We start from the raw sequence: 19,501 nt of genomic DNA on the forward strand, positions 1-19,501 counted from the left end.
TATATGAGGTAGCAGGTTGTACTGCCCTTGGAATGTTGGTTTGCACATCACTTTCATGAATGAAACTTAAAAGTAGACCTCATTTTAGGTTTAAATATCCTCTAAAATAAGTTTCAAAGTATCTTACTGAAGACATTTAACCTGAAAATTATCTTATTGTAAATCATGCAGAAGATTTATTTCTATTAGATAAATCTACATGATTTAATAGAAAAATCAGTGATTTTCCTTAAGGAAATTAGATGAAATTCCATTATGAGAATGAAGCAAGATGTCTCATTACACCATTTTTACAGTTGTTGAAACACTGAAAATACCTGAAACAAGTTTTTAATTGAATGAATTTAAATAAATTAAAAAACCAAATTAACCTAGAAATTAAGAATTCAGGATAATAATCAAAATACAGAGGTGAACCATTATTTCCTTGGAAATATCTCTACAATTTTTATTATCTATGTGTTAATTATCTTGATAAAGGACTAAGCAGTGATTACAAAGTCAAAGTGATAGAATTTCACATTTTGTGCAATTCTCTTTCACTTCGCACCACGTGAGACATTTACTCTTCACTTTCTGCCTTGCCAATTTCACGGTTCTTGGCTCGGAGCTTGTTAACCTGGGACTCTGCAATATCAGCCCGCTCCTCAGCTTCTTCCAGCTTGTGCTGGATCTTGCGGAACTTGGAGAGGTTGACATTGGACAGCTCCTCCTGGGGATAAAAAGAGGGATAAAATAACTTTAAAAATATTTAATAATTACAGAATCACAGAATCAACTGGGATGGAAAAGACCTTTAAGGTCATCAAGTCCAAGATCACCAAATGCTTTACCCCAGCAGTGCCAAGGCTACTATTAAACCATATCACTAAGGGCCTCTTCTACACGGTTTGTGAACACTTCCAAGGAGAGTACAGGGTAGAACACCAACACAGAATTCCTCCTCCATGTGGATGAACACTGACTCTGCACTCAGTAATACTTACAGCCTCCTCAGCTTGTCTCTTGTAAGATTTCACTTTCATTTGCAGCTTGTCCACTAGATCTTGGAGCCTGAGAATACTCTTCCGGTCTTCCTCAGACTACAGTGGTTGGCAAATAGTAAAGAAAGTGAATTATTAGTTTTTCCACACCACAGAACAGGATTCATCCAGGAATGCATTGAAAGAGCTTTGGTTTTCTGGGATGAGGGTGTGTGAGGCCAAGGATACCTCCTGCCTTACCTGGTAGGTCAGCTCCTTCACCCTCCTCTCATACTTGCGCACACCCTTTACGGCTTCAGCGCTGCGCTTCTGCTCAGCATCAACCTCCCCTTCCAGCTCCCGCACCTGCAATCACAAGCCCATCTTTGGAGCTTCCCTGCTATCTCTCCAAGGGACATGCTCACACTTGCACAAACACCAGGCCTACGCACTCTGGCCTCCAGCTTCTGGATTTGCTTCTTGCCTCCCTTCAGTGCCAACTGCTCAGCCTCATCCAGACGGAGCTGCAGGTCCTTCACCGTCTGGTCCAGGTTCTTCTTCATCCTCTCCAGGTGGGCACTGGTGTCCTGCTCCTTCTTCAGCTCTTCTGCCATCATGGCTGCCTGAGGAGAGCAATGGGCCAATGGCATTTTGGGGCTGGAGACATTTTTGGGGAGAATATATCCGTTATCAGCAATGAAAGGAACCCCCAACTCACATCCGTGATGGCCTTCTTGGCCTTCTCTTCAGCATTGCGGGCTTCCTGGATAGTATCCTCCATTTCCCCCTGGATTTGGGCAATGTCTGTTTCCAGCTTCTTCTTGGTGTTGATCAAGCTGGTGTTCTGTTGAAGAGCATCAAGATGACCATTTTCTTTTTGTTACCTTGTGATATTATATCAAGAATATTGCATAAATATTGTTTTTCTAATGTAAATTGCACCATCAGGTCACGTGGGATTCTGTTCTAAAGGATCTGCTGTGGCAGCTGTTAGTTTCTCAGCCGTGATGTGCTTCAGTATTTCAGGAACATCCTCCGTAAAGTCTTTCCTCAAAATTTTCCAATCAACAGAGAAGGAATTTAGACTTATAAAGATAAAAGATGTAATATTTCCTTACAGTTTTCAATCTTGTGGCAGTAAAAGTTTTAAATGGTGATACAGAATGCTTATAATGATATTGATAAATGACGTCAGTAACTGCATTAGTGTATTTCTGGTTTTTTAATGATTAATCTTTGACTTTACAGTCAAAAGTAGACATGAAACCTGCTGAACTTAACTGAGTTGTAGGGTAAGAATTTCACATATCTCTAAAATGTATTACTTTTAAGGTATCTGCACTGTAGTCTAGTGGGATTTGTATCTAGAGTTGCAAAATCACATTTAATATTTGTTATCCACAGTGTGAAAATTACAGTGTATTTTAGCAATGTTACAGTTCAGCCAGTCTTCAGTTATTTTATCTGTATGGAGAAAAAGTATAAATACTAAATATATTTCTACACTGACCTGGGTATGGAGGAGCTGAACTCTCTCACTTGCATCCATCAGTTCCTGCTCAGCCACTTTTCTTGTCCGCTCCGTCTGCTCCAGAGCTGCCCGTAGCTCCTCAATTTCAGTCTGCAACAGGTTTGCTCTGCGCTCCACCATGGCCACCTGCTCCTTGAGGTCCTCCTGTGCCCTGAGAGCATCATCCAAGTGTATCTGAGTATCCTGGAAGGAAAGACAAGAAAGACTATGAAGTATATTTTCCTATTTTCCTTTTCCTATTTTCACGTCATTATAGATCTGATAGAATTGTACAACAGGAAAATATTTATCTGATTCATAAACCAGTGATCACCTGTTTCATTGTGCCATACCTTGAGCACTCCCTGTGTGTTTCTCAGGTTCTTTTGTGCCTCGGCAGCCTGGCGATTGGCGTGGCTGAGCTGGATCTCCATTTCATTCAGGTCTCCCTCCATCTTCTTCTTCAGCCGCAGGGCTTCATTCCTGCTCCTGATCTCAGCATCCAGGCTGCTCTGCAAGGACTCCACAATTCGGAGGTGGTTTCTCTTCAGCTGATCAATTTCCTCATCTTTCTCTGCTATCTTCCTGTCAATCTCAGTCTTCACCTGGTTGAGCTCAAGTTGGAGGCGCAGGATCTTCCCCTCTTCATGTTCAAGAGATGCCTGGACAAGAGTAAATTAGAACAATTCCTGTGTGGCAAATGCTTAACTTGAATCTCTGAGTAAAATGGAGAGCCATGTTTAAATAGTATTTAGCACTTTGATGCAAACACTTGTTTCCTCAAGCCTGAGAATGACTTAACAGTACTTGTAATGAAATAGAGATCCAAGATTTGTAAATGCAACAAATAACACTGTGTACCTCAGCTTCCTCCAGTGAGGCTTGGAGCTCAGATTTCTCCTGCTCAATCTGCTTCTTGACTTTCTCCAGCTCATGAATCGCTTTTCCTCCCTCGGCAATCTGCTCCGTGAGGTCAGAAATCTCCTCTGTAGGAACAAGGACCAATGGCATGGTTGGCCACAGAGCAGAATGGGAAGGGCCCTCACACACCAACGTGACAGGCATCTTTGCCCACCTGCAGGCACAGACCCATGTGAAGCAGCAGGTACTGGTGGGTGCTGAGAAAGCCCTGCCAGGAGCAGAGGGCCAGGGACTTACGCTGCAAGTTCTTGTTCTCGCGCTTCAGCGTTTCCAGGTGGTCCAAGGACTCCTCATAGGCATTCTTCATCTTAAACAGCTCCGTGCTGAGAGAGCGGGCCTCCTTCTGGGAGGCTTCCAGCTCAGCCTGTGTTTCCTCATACTTCTGCTTCCATTCTGCCAGGATCTGAAGAGAAACGGGGTGTCAGTATGGATGTGACAATCAGGACAGGATGCTCCATCCATGATTCCCCAGTCTGCAGCCCAAAAAACCTTGTCAAAGTTCTTCTGCTTCTTATCCAGAGCTGCACAGGCAGCATTTGATCTCTCCACATCAATCATCAGGTCCTCCACTTCATTCTGCAGCCTCTGCTTTGTCTTTTCCAGGGAGGCACATTTGGCATTGACAGCTTCAACATGTTCTTCTGCATCCTGCAGGCGCTGTGCCAGCTTCTTCCTGTAACGTGGTAAGCACAGGTCCAGATGAGGAAGCAAATAGGAGCCTGTGTTGTGCAGCCAGTATGTTTTTCACAGGAGCACCCTGTGCCACTTGGTTTTGTGTGTTTCTCATTTACACAGAAGTGTAGGACCTCTCCCAAAAAGCCACTGTATTTCTGTGTCTGAATCCAGGGCTGAAGGAATTCATGCTGTGCTATTCACTCTGATACTCACACTAGCATGTCTCTTCTATTCTGCGTCTGAACAGCTTTGCTGCTTCTGCTTTCCCCCTACGCATACCTGTTCTCGGTTGTATTCTCTCTCTTCCTGGCAACCCCTCCTAAAACAGAGCTTCTTCCTGACAATATCACAGTGGTCTCCTCAAATTTCCATTCTCAATCTCTGCCAGCCCTGCCCAACTTCCCCACGTACTTGGCCTCCTCCAGCTCCTCCGTGCGCTGAATAGCGTCCGTCTCATATTTGGTTCTCCAATTGGACACTTCGCAGTTGGCCTTGGACAGGGCACGCTGCAGCTCCCCTTTGGCTTCCTGCTCCTCCTCATACTGTTCCCGGAGCAAGTCACAGTCATGGCGAGCAGACTGCAAGGCGTGGGCCAGTGCATTCTTGGCCTGTGGGGAAAGGATTTTAGGGCGGCAATGAATGGAAACATCCTGGTAAACCTCCTGGCTGAAGTATTCATGGGCACTGGATTGTTCTACTGTGAGAATGATGGCAAGCTACTGAAGGAGAAAGGAAGATCTAGGAATCTGCAGAAGAATTAATGACTAGGCTGTAGGGAAGGTAGAGCAAAGCTGGTATGAGAACAGCTGACTGCATTACCCAAGTGTTTTTTTTTCTCCCTCATGTTCATTCTGTAATTTCATATGTATCTGAAGCCCCTCCTGGACAGGAGAAATCCAATGAAGAAGACTGGGAAGCTTTCTCACCTTGATCTCTTCCTCTAGGTGCCTCTTGAGTTCCTCAATCTGTTGTGTGAAAGCCTGCTTGCCTCTTGACAGCTGAGAAATCAGAGCATCTTTCTCCTCCACCTGGCGCAAATATTCCCCTGAGAGGTCAGATGAGTAAAGGAGCCTTTTTATGACTTACTGAAAAGTGTCAAACTTGATAATTAAATGCATATAAAAATATTTGGAGTTTAACAACATTTTATTTCTTACATGGAATCCTAATCACTCATACCTATCTATATCTCTGAGAATGCGGAAGTATTTTTCTTGGAGGCAAGAAATGAGAGACATCATGCCCTTTTTCCAATATCTAAATAGTCTTAACATATGTTTGCACTACATCCCATGGTCACTTCAAGCCCCAAGCTTTCAGAATTAGTACTATACTGTGTATAGGTATTAGTACTATACTGTGTATAGGTATTAGTACTATACTGTGCTCAGGTATATCCCTGTCCTTTCCTGAATGTCTCTGGGAAGAAGGATGAAGTCTAGGTTATGAAGTAGATGAATTCTTCTTTGAAACTCCAGTCACAGAATTATAGAACAGTCCCATTTGGAAGAGACCTTTCATGGGAAAGAGCACCTAGATATGGTTATGTGGCACCCTTTCCAGTCAGGTCTTGGAAACCTCCAGTGATCAGACTCTACCACACCCCTGTGAAGATTGTTCCAGCCACTGTTTGTTCCAGTCCATGTTACTGGTCCTGCTTCAGGATGTCTGTATCTCTCTGGTACGGGCAGCTAGCACAGGACACAGCACCCCACACAGGCCTTCACCTGTGCTAAGCAGGGAGAAAGATCACCCCTTTTAATCTGCTGGCAACAATTCTCCTGCATCTCGGGATTCTATTGGCTGCATTTGTCACAAGAGCACATTTCTGGTTAATGTTCAGCTGTGGTTCCAGCAAGACTCCATGATCTTTCTAACCATTTTTTTTAAAGCCTCATGTCATATACAGTGTTCTCTTTAAATCCCACAAATGTCTTACCAGATTCTGTTTGCAGCCGAGCTCTCTGAGCACTAATGTCATTAATTGTGCGCTCTTGTTCCTCCTCCTTTGTCTTAATCTCACTGAGTTGATCTTCTAGGGAGCGACACATCTTCTCCAGATTTGCCTGTTTGCATGAAAAACACAATGAAAGATGATTGATGGTTCAACACATAATTACTGAGAATTTCAAGTCTTCTAAAGGGCCAAAAATTAAGCCAATTATAGGAATTAAGGAATGATAAGAAAAGGGTAAGTTATATGTAATTTCTATTTTAGAGGAAGCAAAGAATTGACAAGATCAGTGCCTTTCATTTCCTATCATAATATTCTGAACCAGGAAATGAGTTCCTATAATTCTTTAGGTTAGGTGCTGCAGATGAATTGTTTTGGATGTCAACCAAAGGTTATAATATATTCTTATACTACGACAGAAATATACAATTCAGTTCAAGTGATGAAGTGCAACTATTTATTTTTAAGCATGACTAACTTAAATTTCTAAGCTAAAATATAAATACTTGCTTATGTTTGAATTACCACAAAGAAATACTCTATTGAGGCAGAAATATCTAGAAGTTATTTGTGTACCTTGGCTTTGGAGACGGACTCCATGTTACTGGCCAGGTCATCGATCTCCATCTTCAGCTCACTCTTCTCCTTCTCCAGCTTCTGCTTCACTCGCTGCAGGTTGTCGATCTGCTCCCCAAGCTCAGCAGTGCTGTCCGCGTGCTTCTTGCGCAGGGCAGCAGCCGTGGCTTCGTGCTGCAGCGTGGCCTCTTCGAGGTCACGACGCATCTTCTGGAACTCGGCCTCACGCTTCTTGTTCATCTCGATCTGAGCTGCTGTAGCCCCTCCTGCTTCTTCCAGGCGCTCGCTGATCTCCTCCAGCTCCCTCGAGAGGTCAGACCGATGCTTCTCTGCTTTTGCTCGAGAGGTTCGCTCTGCCTCAATTTCCTCCTCCAGTTCCTCAATACGAGCCTGGGGAACATCGGGGACCATTCACACCCATCCCCTCCTCTTACCCGACCTGAGGATGGCTGAGAGAGCGGAAGGAACAGAGACTTGCCTGCAATTCTTTAATCTTCTTCTGTAATTGCATGCCCAGGGTTTGCTCATCCTCAATTTTGCTCTGGATCTGGCTGATTTCAAAGTCTTTCCTTTGGGCAAAGAAAACCGTGTTAGAGCTGAAAGAAAAAAAAGACAAGTGCAACAGGCCAGCGCTCAGGTGCCCCACAGCCACACTTACTTCTTGAGTTTCTCATCCAGTTGCTGCTTATCATTTTCCAAATCCATGATGTTGTCCTGGGCCAGCTTCAGGTCTCCTTCGAGTTTCCTCTTGGCTCTCTCAAGGTCCATGCGCAGTTTCTTCTCTTGCTCCAGGGACCCTTCCAGCTGAAATTAACAAGACCATCAATACTCTGCCCACCAGATCTAACCCCATACCTGCCTTGTTCTTGCTGTATGCCTGTCTGCTTACATCGTCCACTTGTTGCTCCAGCTTGGTCTTAGCTTTGGTCAGTGTATTGACTTTGTCCTCTTCTGCCTGCAGGTCATCCAGTGTCTGCTGATGGGCCTCTTGGAGGGCTTTCTTCTCTTTTGTCAGCTTGGTGATATTTTCATCTAGGGCTGCCATCTCCTCTGTGAGGTTTTTCACCTTTGAGAAAAAAGGAGGAAGTGAACACAAAGGAAGTAGGTACAGAAGTCCTGTAACAGCATAGCACTCTTTTCTGGAGCATGAGTGACAGGTTTCTGCTTCATACCTTGTTTTCAGTGGCATGTTTTTCCTTCTCAGCCTTGGCCAGTGTTAACTCAAGGTCATCAATATCTTTCTTCAGCTCTGAGCATTCATCCTCCAGTTTCCTCTTCTTGGCTGTCAGCTCAGCATTCATCTCTTCTTCCTCTTCTGCTCTCTCTGTCAGCTCCTTAATTTTGCCTTCCAACTGGATTTTTGCTTTGATGAGCTGTTCACATCTTTCCTCTGCATCAGCCAAACTATCAGCTTCCTAGACATGATTCAGTTAAATATAGTTCTCACATAAGTGTTTTTTCTTACTGATTTTCAAACCAGGAATTCTTATTTTCAAAGAAGTACTTTGTAGTTAGAATTCATTACTGTAAGAGTATCTGTTTGGTTTGAACTACATCCATTCCAGAAAACAAATTAATATAGTATCACATTATAGATATAGACTCTGAGGATTTTTTTAAAAGTCTTTGTTTGTGCAAATCCAAAACTAATTTGAGCATTTCCCCTGATATCAGATATAGCAATATCACCCTTGCAACTTTTCATCGTTTTACTGATGTTGCATTTGACTCGACTGTAAAGTGGTATAGTCTTCCTCTGAAGAGACCATCTAGATTAGATCATTATTCAGATTGCATATTAGGAAAAAATTCTTCATTATGAGCATGGTGCGACACTGGCACAGGTTGCCCAGAGAAGCTGTGGCTGCCGCATCCCTGCCAGTGTTCAAGGCCAGGCTGAATGGGGCTTGGAGCAACCTGATCTAGCCGAAGGTGTCCCTGCTCATGGCAAGGGATTGGAACTGGATGAGCTTTAAGGTCCCTTCCAACTCAAACTGTTCAATGATTTTATTATTCTATGATGCAGGCAGATTTTGTAGGATACAGTCTTTAAAACCTGAAACATTTAGCTGAGAAAACTGCATTAAAACTGTTCCAAAAAGATTTACTGAGCATGAATTTAATTTTTGGTTTTGGACAACTTTGTGTTAAGATCTCTGTTTCAAAGAGAGTAGTTGAATGAGGCCTTTTTCTAGACCTTGTGGTCAAGAACAGTTTGGAAGGGAGAGCTGTGTATATCAGGGCAGTATCAATTACCTGGGTTTCCATGCATTTTAAGATGAAAGTTATTAAGAAGTAAATTTTATTGTCTACATACTGCTTGTTCTTCTCTTAGTTCTAGTGAAGAGCAATGATACTACCCAGGCAGAAGACTTTTTATAGTACAGCAAGATAGCTAGGTTGGGATTTGTCTTGTGTAGATTTAGATATCTGCCATGATGTCAAGATACAGTCCATTCAACATCAGAAAAAAAATTACATCTTTAAACCAATTGTATCACACTCTAAAAGGGCGAATTTCTCATTGATGAAGAGCAAAGAGTAGCTGAGGCTACTAGCTCATATGTAGACTTTAAAAGTGTAGACATCAAAATGGGGTCAGATGAATTGTAGTCCTTGCTCGTAAAGTCAGTTTTAAGAGGATTATTGTTGTTACTTTTTTATTTCAGGGAAAAAGGGGAGGACTCCACTTTCATCACTGTTTTTCCTGAGGAGACGGGGACAATAATTGCTAGAGAAATCCCTGATGATATCACACCCTCCTACTCCACCTGAATCCACTTGTGATTGTCCAAATAAAAGGTGTTAATAGAACCTCTAGAATACCTTCACTGATCAGATTATAATATATAAGAATTATATAGCACATATGTGCCACACATATTTTAAAATGTCATACTGTAAAACGTAGTATGTGCTCACTGGAAAGTGATGATTTCTCTCTTTATTGAAAATATAAGGAGCCAGCTTCAATAATTCATTGTGAACTGATTAATATTTCTAGATTTTCCTTGCTATTTTATAAAATACATTTTAAAAATAAATACTGTTTGTGATAATGTGCCTCTTACTGAAACCTTTGGAATCATTTTAGAGATGACATTACAAGCCAAAACCAGTAACAATACTCACAGCCTGCACTTGGAGCTGCAGATCATTTTTCTCCTGCACCAGTTTCACCATTTTCTCCTCCAGTTCCTTCCTCTTTGCCTCAGACTTTGCAAGCTCTTCCTTGGTTTTCTCAAACTCTTCCTTCATGTTGGCCATCTCCTTCTCAGATTCTGCACTCTTCAGCAAGGGCTTGATCTTGAAGAACAGCTTCATCCAGGGCCAGTGCTTCACATTCATGAATGACCTGACATTGTACTGAATGCAGAAGATGGACTCCCTGAAAGGTAATAAAAAATGTTATCTATTGTTAAATCTATAATACATATTTAATCATATATCTTAACACATATAATATGAAGTTCTATGTACAATACTTTATAGTTCCATATATCGCTGTGCATATAAAATATTTGTTATATATTATTAAATATATATTTATTAACTATATTTAGGATATTTAATATATATAAATACATATCTCTGAAGAAAACTCCCTAATGTGATGCAGATTATCAAATGTTATGAACACTTCTGAAGTACTTATGAACACTTTTAAAAGATGTTTGGCTCACTTTCACGGTCAAAAATGGAACAGCTCCAGAACTTGGCTTGAAAGTTATCCAAGGGAAGAGTGCACTTCTCTTGTGCTAAAATTATGTCTTTCTCAGCTTTGATTATAATGGTGACTTAAAATAATCAGCTTTGACTAGATATCTGGTTTCTGGACATACATATAATGTAACCATTTACTGAATTTAGGAAAAACTAGTACAAAGGGTGATATAAGTTTAAAATGGTGATTTTTCCCCTGTATCAGGATTTTATAACTCTTCGTCTACTGCAAGGGTATGCTCCCAAATACATCTATATTGGTAAATTGGATTAGTGATATGTAAATGAGATTTGGTAAGAAGAAGCTTATTTTCAGTTTTGTTCATGTCATTGATACCTCAGGAGGATTGGTCCAGCAAGCCAAATAAGTATCTACCTCCTATCCATCATTTTCTTGAACTCCAGTCTCATCAGGTAGCCCCTGCACATGGCTTGTGTGTGGGTGATGAGCTGTACCAGCTTCTCATCCCTCATCTCCTCCAGGAGTCCCAGCAGCCCAGCTTTGAAGAACACCTTGAGAAAGGGAATGTTACTGCACATCACTGGCAGGTAGAGCAGGAACAATACATCAGTCAAGCAGTATTTGTACCTTTGTGTGACCCAATTTATACTGGGTGTGGTCCACATCAATGGATCCAAGGAGCTTCTCAGAAGCCTTCTTGTTGTCCATGAACTGTCCCTCTGGGATTGCACTGGCATTAAGCACCTTGTACCTATGGGATGAAGTGGAATTTGAAGAAATTCAGATTCTTGAAAGCTCAATCAAACCTGTACCAACTGATGCCATTGTTAAGATTCTTGGAAGGGAGACCAAGAAAGAAAGAGAGGTGAATAAGTCTGAACTCTGTTCCATTCTTTAGAAATTACGTTTGCATGAGTAAACATATATTTTAGAGAAAAATGTGCACTTTTCTTAGTCCACAAATTCTTGACACAGAATGGGTACAGATTTCCATTGGGAACTGACATATTTCTCATGCCCTGTTATCTAATGCCTTATCTCGAAGTATAATCATAGAGTGGTTAGGGTTGGAAAGGACCTTAAGATCATCTAGTTGAACTTTAAGTGCAAGAACAAAATATAGGGAGAAAAGAAACTGTTCTTCATCCAAAATATTGGCAGTATGTACTATGTGAGTACTGCTGATACAGAACAAGAAGCGAGATCTTTTAATTTTATTTAGTTTTCCAACAAGTTAGTCTAGAATATGCTATAGATTCTTTATTCACATTTCTCTGCTGATGGCTGCAAGTTAACTTCTTTAACTTGCCTAGAAGTTAAATAAGTCTGAGCTAGTCAACTTCATTTCCGGATAGTTAATTAAAAAATGCCTTATCCCATATCAGAATGTGAATCAAGGACAGGAATAAATAATTTGAAAATACCTCTTCTTTTAGTTAGCTATGGAAAGAAACTGGATGACTAACTTGGACGATTGACCTTTTTATGCCTAAAATGTTGTTACAATAAACTCCTCTTGTAACTCCCACGGTAGTTAAAGTAATCAGGAAATGCAAGTTATTCAGCATTTGTGGATATGGTGGAGGGTGGATGACATGGAATCTGACCTTTGCTTGAAGTCTGCATAGACTATTCTGCTGGGGAATCCTTTCCTGCAAATTCTAATCCCTTCCAGCACACCATTACACCGCAACTGATGCAGCACCAGCTCATGTTCCATGGCACCTAATAAACGACATAATGAATTACTAATTCATTGTACTGCATGGAGAAGAAGAGATTTATCATATCTTTGAACTTTAACAACTTACCAGGTGTTTTTGTTTCATTAGGAATGAGGCATCGCACAAAATGAGGATGTGTGCTTCGCAGATTGCTCATCAGCTTGTTTAAATTCTCCTTGAAGAGCAAGAGCAAAGACTTGAGTTTAAGAATGTCATGTGTACAATATCACTAATAGATGGAATAAAGACACTGCAATAAAACCATCAGAAGTATTTTTTTTTTTTATCAAATGTTTATGCAGTTCTGAAAGAATACTTCCAAGGATTCAATAAGAATCCTTTATTAAGAAGCACATGCCTTTATTTTTTCTGACAATAAAGATTTTGCATATGAAATAAATTTAAAACTTTTCTGAACTAGATTTTATATCTTCTTTTCAGAAAATGAGAAAGTTATAATGATTATTCTACTGTACCCGGAAAACAGCTGAGACAGTTTGGAAAGAAGCACCCTTCTTCTTAGCACCCTTCTTGCCGCCACCACCACCACTCTCTAAACAATAATATAATATTTGAAACAGAGAAGAACATCAAAAGCATGCAGTTAGAATCTGAAGAAATTTCTGTGCTCATCTTAAAATGTAGAAAATATAATTTGCAAATGTATACAGTGTTACAAAGGGAGACTCATAAAAGTTACAATGGGAGACCTGACTTGTTCAGGTGATAGCATAATGAAATCTAATGTCTTCAAGTTGAAGTTAAAAAAATACGAACATAAAATTTAACACTTTGCATAGTAAGATATTTAAGGATTTAAATACACCCCTAGTGAATATACTAAATGCAGTCTTTATGGATCTTTACATCTAAGGATGTGCATAAATTTAGCAGCATATTGATACATTTGATTGAGTTCTTGAAGTATTTGGGAATGCCCCATATTACAGAAATCTGGTTTGTTGGCTAGTCTATGTTAATGCTGTAGTACAGCTGCCTGGTCTTAAAACCTACAGATCTATTAAGGTTTCTAGGGAAATGTAATATCCTTTATTAGTCTGAGTGACTGAGTACCAAAAGTTAGATGATATTTGGGGTTTTCAGTTTTTAAAACTTAAATGTTATTTCAAAATGTAGCATTTTCTTTTTTTAAAAAATTATAGTACAACTGATTTAAAAAGGAATCACCTGCTTCCCCCCCACCAACAGAGGCAAAGAGTAAGGCCAGTGTCTTCAGGGATGACTTCTGGTAGAGCCCCACAACGCTTTCATTCAAGGGATCCTTGTTCTTCTCAAGCCAGCCAGTGATGTTGTAGTCCACCGTGCCAGCATAGTGCACCAGCGAGAAGTGAGCCTCAGCCTTGCCTTTGGCAGGTTTAGGCTTCTGGAAATTGTTGGACTTGCCCAGGTGTTGGTCATAGAGCTTGTTCTTGAAAGAGGTGTCAGTTGCCTTGGGGAACATGCACTCCTCTTCCAGGATGGAGAAGATGCCCATGGGCTGGAAGAAGTAGCAACACGTGATGAATGAAAGCGTGGAAGCAAGAAGCAGACAGAATGTATATGAGAGAGGAATGGAAGATAAAAATCATATAAAAAACCCTCCTCAGAATGTGTAATCTTATGTTTTTCCAGAATTGGCATTTTGTTAGTGGATATACCATCAGTTATATGAAAACAAGTTCACCAGTAAGTTTCAGACTTGTGATGAAATAAAGATCTAGCATCTAGAAATACACTATGTGCATGACAGTTGAAGATGGAAGTCAAAAGAAATGAAATTAGCAGCATTCAGACATAAGGGTTTACACTTTCCTAATGCTTCTTCTTGGAAAGAAAACAAAAAAAATTCCTTATGTATATATTAAACCAGAAGTTGCTCAGTGCATTTACTCACTCAGCATGCATTAAAAAATACACACATTTGAGTATGAACTCCAGAACAGTGGCTAGGACTGACATTTTTGCCCCATTTAGGTCATACGTACTATCCCACAAGCAGTGTAGTAACAGACAAATTAAAATGTATGTGAAAAAATGATGTTAATTGCTGCATTAAGTGTGGATGCCACACATTAGAGTGGTCTAATTTGAGCACAGAAGACTTCTTTTACATTTTACATCTGAAAGACTATTAAGTGTGTAGGGCCCAGAACCTTCTCAATGAGCTCAATGCAGGCAGCCAGGTCCATCCCAAAGTCGATGAACTCCCAATCAATTCCTTCCTTCTTGTACTCCTCCTGCTCCAGCACAAACATGTGGTGGTTGAAGAACTGTTGCAGTTTCTCATTGGTGAAGTTGATGCACAGCTGCTCCAGGCTGTTGAACTGCATAATGCAGAGATTTACTTACTTGTGTTTGGTTTCAGAAACACTTTTCATCTTCCAATAGGTTTTATTTTTAACTCATGTTTGAGGTCCTGAATTTCTAGTCATGGGACTGGACAGGTGTCTGGCACAGTCCATTCTCTGATCTACCCTTTCAGACCCTAGCGTTGTCTTAATGTATCTCTGAGTTATGAAACGATTTACAGAACTTAGTCCAAGTCCAGCTTTTCATCTGCTTGAATTTGTCTATACGGTCAATCTATTTGCAAGCATTCAGAGAGTTCCCAATGGCTTCAGCATTGAAAAAATTTTCCTTCAAGATGGCATATTTTAACTTCCTCAAAATCTGTTTCTGCTATTACCTATCAGCTGTTCTACATCCACATATCACTTTTCAATACAATTTGCACTTTTGCATGCAGCAATAGATATCTCTAGAAATCTGCAGCCCTAGTGGGATAATACATACTATGAGAACCAGAAGAGTGCTATTCTCATAGGAATGTCAGGATTATCCAATAAATAAAGACAATCCCTAATTAAAAACAAACAAATCCAACCCAATACTATTCCCATTTCTTAATGCCGCTTTCAGGAAACCTGTATAAAGATGCTCCCCTTACATCAAAGATCTCAAAGCCAGCAATGTCCAGGACACCAATGAAGTACTGTCTGGGCTGCTTCGTATCCAGCTGTTGGTTGATACGAACAACCATCCACAGGAACATCTTCTCAAAGACAGCTTTTGCCAAGGCACCCACTGAATTGTATACCTAAAAGAAAAGTAAAAGAAAAGTTACCATCCAGAGCAAAAGAGGAAGATCGAAATTTTTAACTCGTCATTTTTTTCTATCATCATTTGTTTCTTACTTGCTGCACGGTTTGACCCTTGGTCACATATTCATTCCCAACTTTGACTCGTGGGTAGCAGAGGGCCTTCAGCAGTTCAGCTGAGTTCAGACCCATCAGATAAGCAGCCTTATCAGCAACTAAGGAACCAAGCATACAGCAGGATTGAGTATTAACTCTCCAGTAGACCTATCTTGTCATTCAGAATAATTTCTGCAGAAGCTACATATATTTGTCACATACTTCAAAATATTGTAATTTTTCTTGATTTACGGATTTTTTTCCCATTTAGTTTAGACAATTTGTAAATGTAAAGATTCTTCTAAATGCCTTTACGATGAACATGTAAGTTTTTGAAACAAATGACCAGACAGACAAAAGGGCATAGGGCCATGAATGCAGGTCAAACAAGTCAAAATTTCTGGACAAATAGAAAAGGGAACTGGTTGGTATTGAAGTATACTGTACTGAAAATTGTAGTCAGTGAAACTGTACTGTCATTAGTGAGAGAGAGAGATTAGTGACGTATTACGGCAAAAGCATGAATACAGTATCTCATACAACTTTTATAGTGGGTCCACATTTCTTCCTAAGGAGACATTCATAGGTCTTTTTCAGCTCTCATTTTATCTGAAACTAAACTATAAAATACAAGCACTGTAGCACTGGATATACACTGTCATCACTTTCCAATTTGCTTCCTGTCTTCTCACAGCAAAGATGATAGCAAGCAACAGTATTATTTACAGAGTCATTAACATAAGAAGCCCAGACCTCATTATAAATATGTATTTACAGATGCTAATTTTGAGCTGCTTCTATTTTATGTGTTATTTATAACTACTTAATGTACATTTATCAATAGAAAAAGTAAGGTATGAAACAAGAACAAAATTGGAACTTACATTTTATTTCACTTTTGAAGAGTTATATGTTTATAATTATATAGTAATCTAACACTATTATATTCATCTGTAATTCTTTCTTTTGGTTATATTCATGCAATGATCGGTTATTATTTGTAACCTATTTTACTATCACTGTTCATCATTATCAGATTCATTGCAACTGTATTTCTGCCAGCCATTTTCGTTTGTCTTAACTTTTCTAAAAGAAACTCAAACCACACACATTAAAAAACAACTGAAGAAAAGACTCCTTGATAGTTCATGTTTTCGATACATGTAACTCTGTTTTCATAAAAATACTTCCCTAAACTTTTAAAGGAATGCAGCTGTGAACAATTATAGGCAAAGCGAATGTGACAGACATATCTTTAATTGCCTATGTTTCAAACATGAATGTATTGAGACATGTTGAGACTCTACAGAAAATGCAGAACATATAAGCCACAGATGCAGCATAAAGTGATGTTCCTTTTTAACAACCCCATGTAAAATGAAGTAGCACAATGCTCAATTCAGGCATTGTGACTTGTTTTCAGCCTCAAAGAGGAGCAGTTTCAGGATTCTGGCTTCTTGGCAGGCTGGGTCAATGATTCCAACCATGAATTTTACTGCCTGTGTTAGTGAGTGCCCTGGTCTATACTGTGCTCTGGTATAGTTTGTGCTGGTACCTTCTGTGCCATCCGGCTCTGCCTGCTCCTCACGCTGCTTCTGCTTAAACTTGAGGTTGCCATAGTGCATGACAGCCCCTGTGAGCTTGTAGATGGCTGTCTTCTCATCAAGAGCGAAACCCAGGATGTCAATGGCAGTCTAACAAAAGAATCATAAGAGTAAATACCATGCCTGGTAAAGGTCATAATCTGCCTAAGATAACTTCATTACATCACTCACATCTGTGGCCACCAGCTCTTCCTGGTCGTTAATGCTGGGAACCGTGATCTCACCTTGACTCACATACAGATAGTCGTATGGGTTTGTGGTGATCAGTAACATCTCTGGAAAGAAGGGCAAAACACATACAGATCAATGGTATTTGGCACATAAAGAGTTCAATGTTGTTCCATGAGCTTTGTCTGTAGAAGTTAGTGATCTTTCCTACCAATTAGCTCTGGCTTCTTGTTGGACATGATCTGATAGAATATGTGGTAGCTTCTTTCTGCCTTGAGCTGGAAAGTGACTCTGGACTTCTCCAGCAGATCTGCAAGGATGGTAGGACAGAGTTAGAGCAAGAACTGAGGAAGGCTGGAAGGCAAGGGATGAGGCCAGAAGGGACACTTACATGTTTCAATGTCTGCAGAAGCCAGTTTCCCTGTGGCACCAAAATGGATTCTGATGAACTTACCCTGAAAGAAGCAGAAAAGCCAATGGAGATTTATTTGACCAGTCCTGATAGCAAGAATATTTGAGTCAGCGTGCTGACAGCTATAAGTAATTTAGTGCCAGGCGACAGCTTACAAAGCGTGAGGAGTTGTCATTCCTCACGGTCTTGGCATTTCCAAAAGCCTCCAGCAGTGGGTTGGCACTGATGATTTGATCCTCAAGTGTCCCCTAAAATAGAAATCTTGTTGTCATGATATAGCTCATCAATGAATTTGATAGTTACAGGTTCCTACCTCTAGGATCTCACCTGCATTTTGCCTGACGTCTGCTGCTCTCCCTTCTTCTTGTCCCCACTCGCTGCAATTGTTGCAAAGTACTGGATGACACGCTTTGTGTTCACAGTCTTCCCTGCTCCGGATTCTCCGCTGTGCAACCAACAAGAGAAACAGAGAGCGTGTGGTCAGGCAGGAGGTTCCCTGGCACTGGGCAGCCCCACAGGGACCAGAGCAGAGAGTGTACATACGTGATCAGGACTGACTGGTTCTCGCGATCTGTGAAAGAGGCAAAATCAATCATAGTGTTAGTTGTTGTCCTAAGGGACACCAAGCTGAATGAGAAATAAAGCTGTAAATGGAAGTTGGGTCTTCCCCAAGTCCAGTGTGGTAGTCCAAGCAGTCCAAGACTACCTAATTCCCTTCCAGATCCCAACAGTATAAAGTATAAACTGAAATGAATGCATTGAAGCATGCCTCTTACTGCAATTGAGCTGTAAGAAGCATATGGTCCTCATAATCTGTGTACCCTCTTGCCCTTCACATAGTTCTCATCAAGAAATCTAATCATATTGGCTGTATGCATCCAAAATAGAGAATTATATAGAATAAGTCTTTCTGTCCCATCAGGGAAAAAAAATAATGAAGTGCAGTAGTAGTTTCTGCAGTGGGAGAATGATTAATTTCATACAATAAAGTGTAAATAATACACATTGCTGAGTCCAGGCTTGCTTCTGGGTCACTTAAAATTAATTCCTGCATAACTCACTCAAGCTTTCAGTCATACAGCTCAGAGGTGGCTTTAGCTGGCTTGTCACATGCCCCAGTGAGGTCAGTGGGGGCTTTGGTCTTCACTGCTGTGAGGGAATCAAGCACTCACCAGTCAGCATGAACTGATAGGCATTGTCAGAGATGGAGAAGATGTGTGGAGGGGCCTCCTGGCGCTTCTTGCCTCGGTAGGCCAACACCACCTCCGGGTTGTACACCGGCAGCCACTTGTAGGGGTTGACGGTGACACAGAAAAGACCCGAGTAGGTCTGTGGGGAAGGGAGACAGCACGTTGGCTTCCACTTAGCCTGGCAGAGCAGTTCCTCCCAGCTACCCAGAGGAAGACTGCTGCTGGTACTTACGTAGATCATCCAGGCTGCGTAACGCTCTTTGAGGTTGTACAGCACAGCAGGTTCATGGAGGTGGGTCATCATGGCCATGTCCTCGATTTTATCATACTTGGGAGGGTTCATGGGAAAGACTTGGTCTTCCTTCACAGTCAGGGTCTGTCAAAGAATAGAAGGATTAACAACTGACATCTAAAAGTCCACAGTATGATTAATTGGTATTCTTAAGCTATGAATTTTTATTTAACTCACCTCTTCATCTTCAGTCTTGACAGTGATCTTCCCTGGTTCTTTGCTCTGGATTTTACCTTTCACATAGGCTTCCTTAGAATGCACCACAAAGACCGATGTCTTAGCATCGAAAGGCTTGTTCTGGGCCTCTATTCTCTCCTTTTCTGACTTTCGGAGGTAGGGAGCTGCCTCCCCAAAGGCTGCCATCTCAGCATCTGATGACATGGCTGCTCTTTACTAGGGGTAATGCAACAAGTATCTGAGAGGGTAGAAAATACAACACAATATCACATGGTGGAAGAAACACTCCCACAGCACAGTGGATCAAATGCTGCTTTGCTGTAGGCATCAACTGCTTGAATTGACTCCCTCATTTTTCTGCTAAGTCATAGCAATGTTCTATAATTTTCTTGCCTTTGTTTCTGTTTTATGTAGTCCACACCTCCTGGATGACAGCTTTTACAGAGGAATGCTTTCT

The 19,501-nt window shown here is 40.8% G+C and overlaps 1 protein-coding gene across 2 annotated transcripts; it reads right to left on the minus strand.

The window, feature by feature from the left end:
• Positions 1-562: 562 nt before the first annotated feature.
• LOC308226943 (myosin-1B-like) lies at positions 563-19,248 on the minus strand (the record flags this gene model as incomplete). Of its 2 annotated transcripts, none has more annotated exons than XM_080629105.1 (38): positions 563-712; positions 987-1,082; positions 1,224-1,328; positions 1,415-1,585; positions 1,681-1,806; positions 2,473-2,676; positions 2,826-3,134; positions 3,334-3,458; positions 3,631-3,796; positions 3,883-4,066; positions 4,480-4,676; positions 4,995-5,113; positions 6,008-6,134; positions 6,599-6,988; positions 7,077-7,167; positions 7,257-7,402; positions 7,488-7,664; positions 7,771-8,013; positions 9,731-9,986; positions 10,698-10,834; positions 10,911-11,034; positions 11,891-12,008; positions 12,095-12,182; positions 12,484-12,560; positions 13,211-13,505; positions 14,161-14,331; positions 14,955-15,104; positions 15,202-15,320; positions 16,757-16,895; positions 16,977-17,080; positions 17,185-17,283; positions 17,365-17,428; positions 17,541-17,633; positions 17,713-17,830; positions 17,929-17,956; positions 18,558-18,714; positions 18,808-18,951; positions 19,045-19,248. In XM_080629105.1, the coding sequence occupies 38 exons, from the start codon at positions 19,246-19,248 to the stop codon at positions 563-565; spliced, it is 5,811 nt and encodes a 1,936-aa protein (XP_080485231.1). The 2 variants fall into 2 exon arrangements, with proteins under 2 accessions (XP_080485231.1, XP_080485230.1); XM_080629104.1 differs by having other exon boundaries at positions 13,196-13,505.
• Positions 19,249-19,501: the final 253 nt, after the last annotated feature.

Source organism: Psittacula echo, assembly GCF_963264785.1.
Source record: "Psittacula echo genome assembly, chromosome: 14".
NCBI lineage: Eukaryota > Metazoa > Chordata > Aves > Psittaciformes > Psittacidae > Psittacula > Psittacula echo.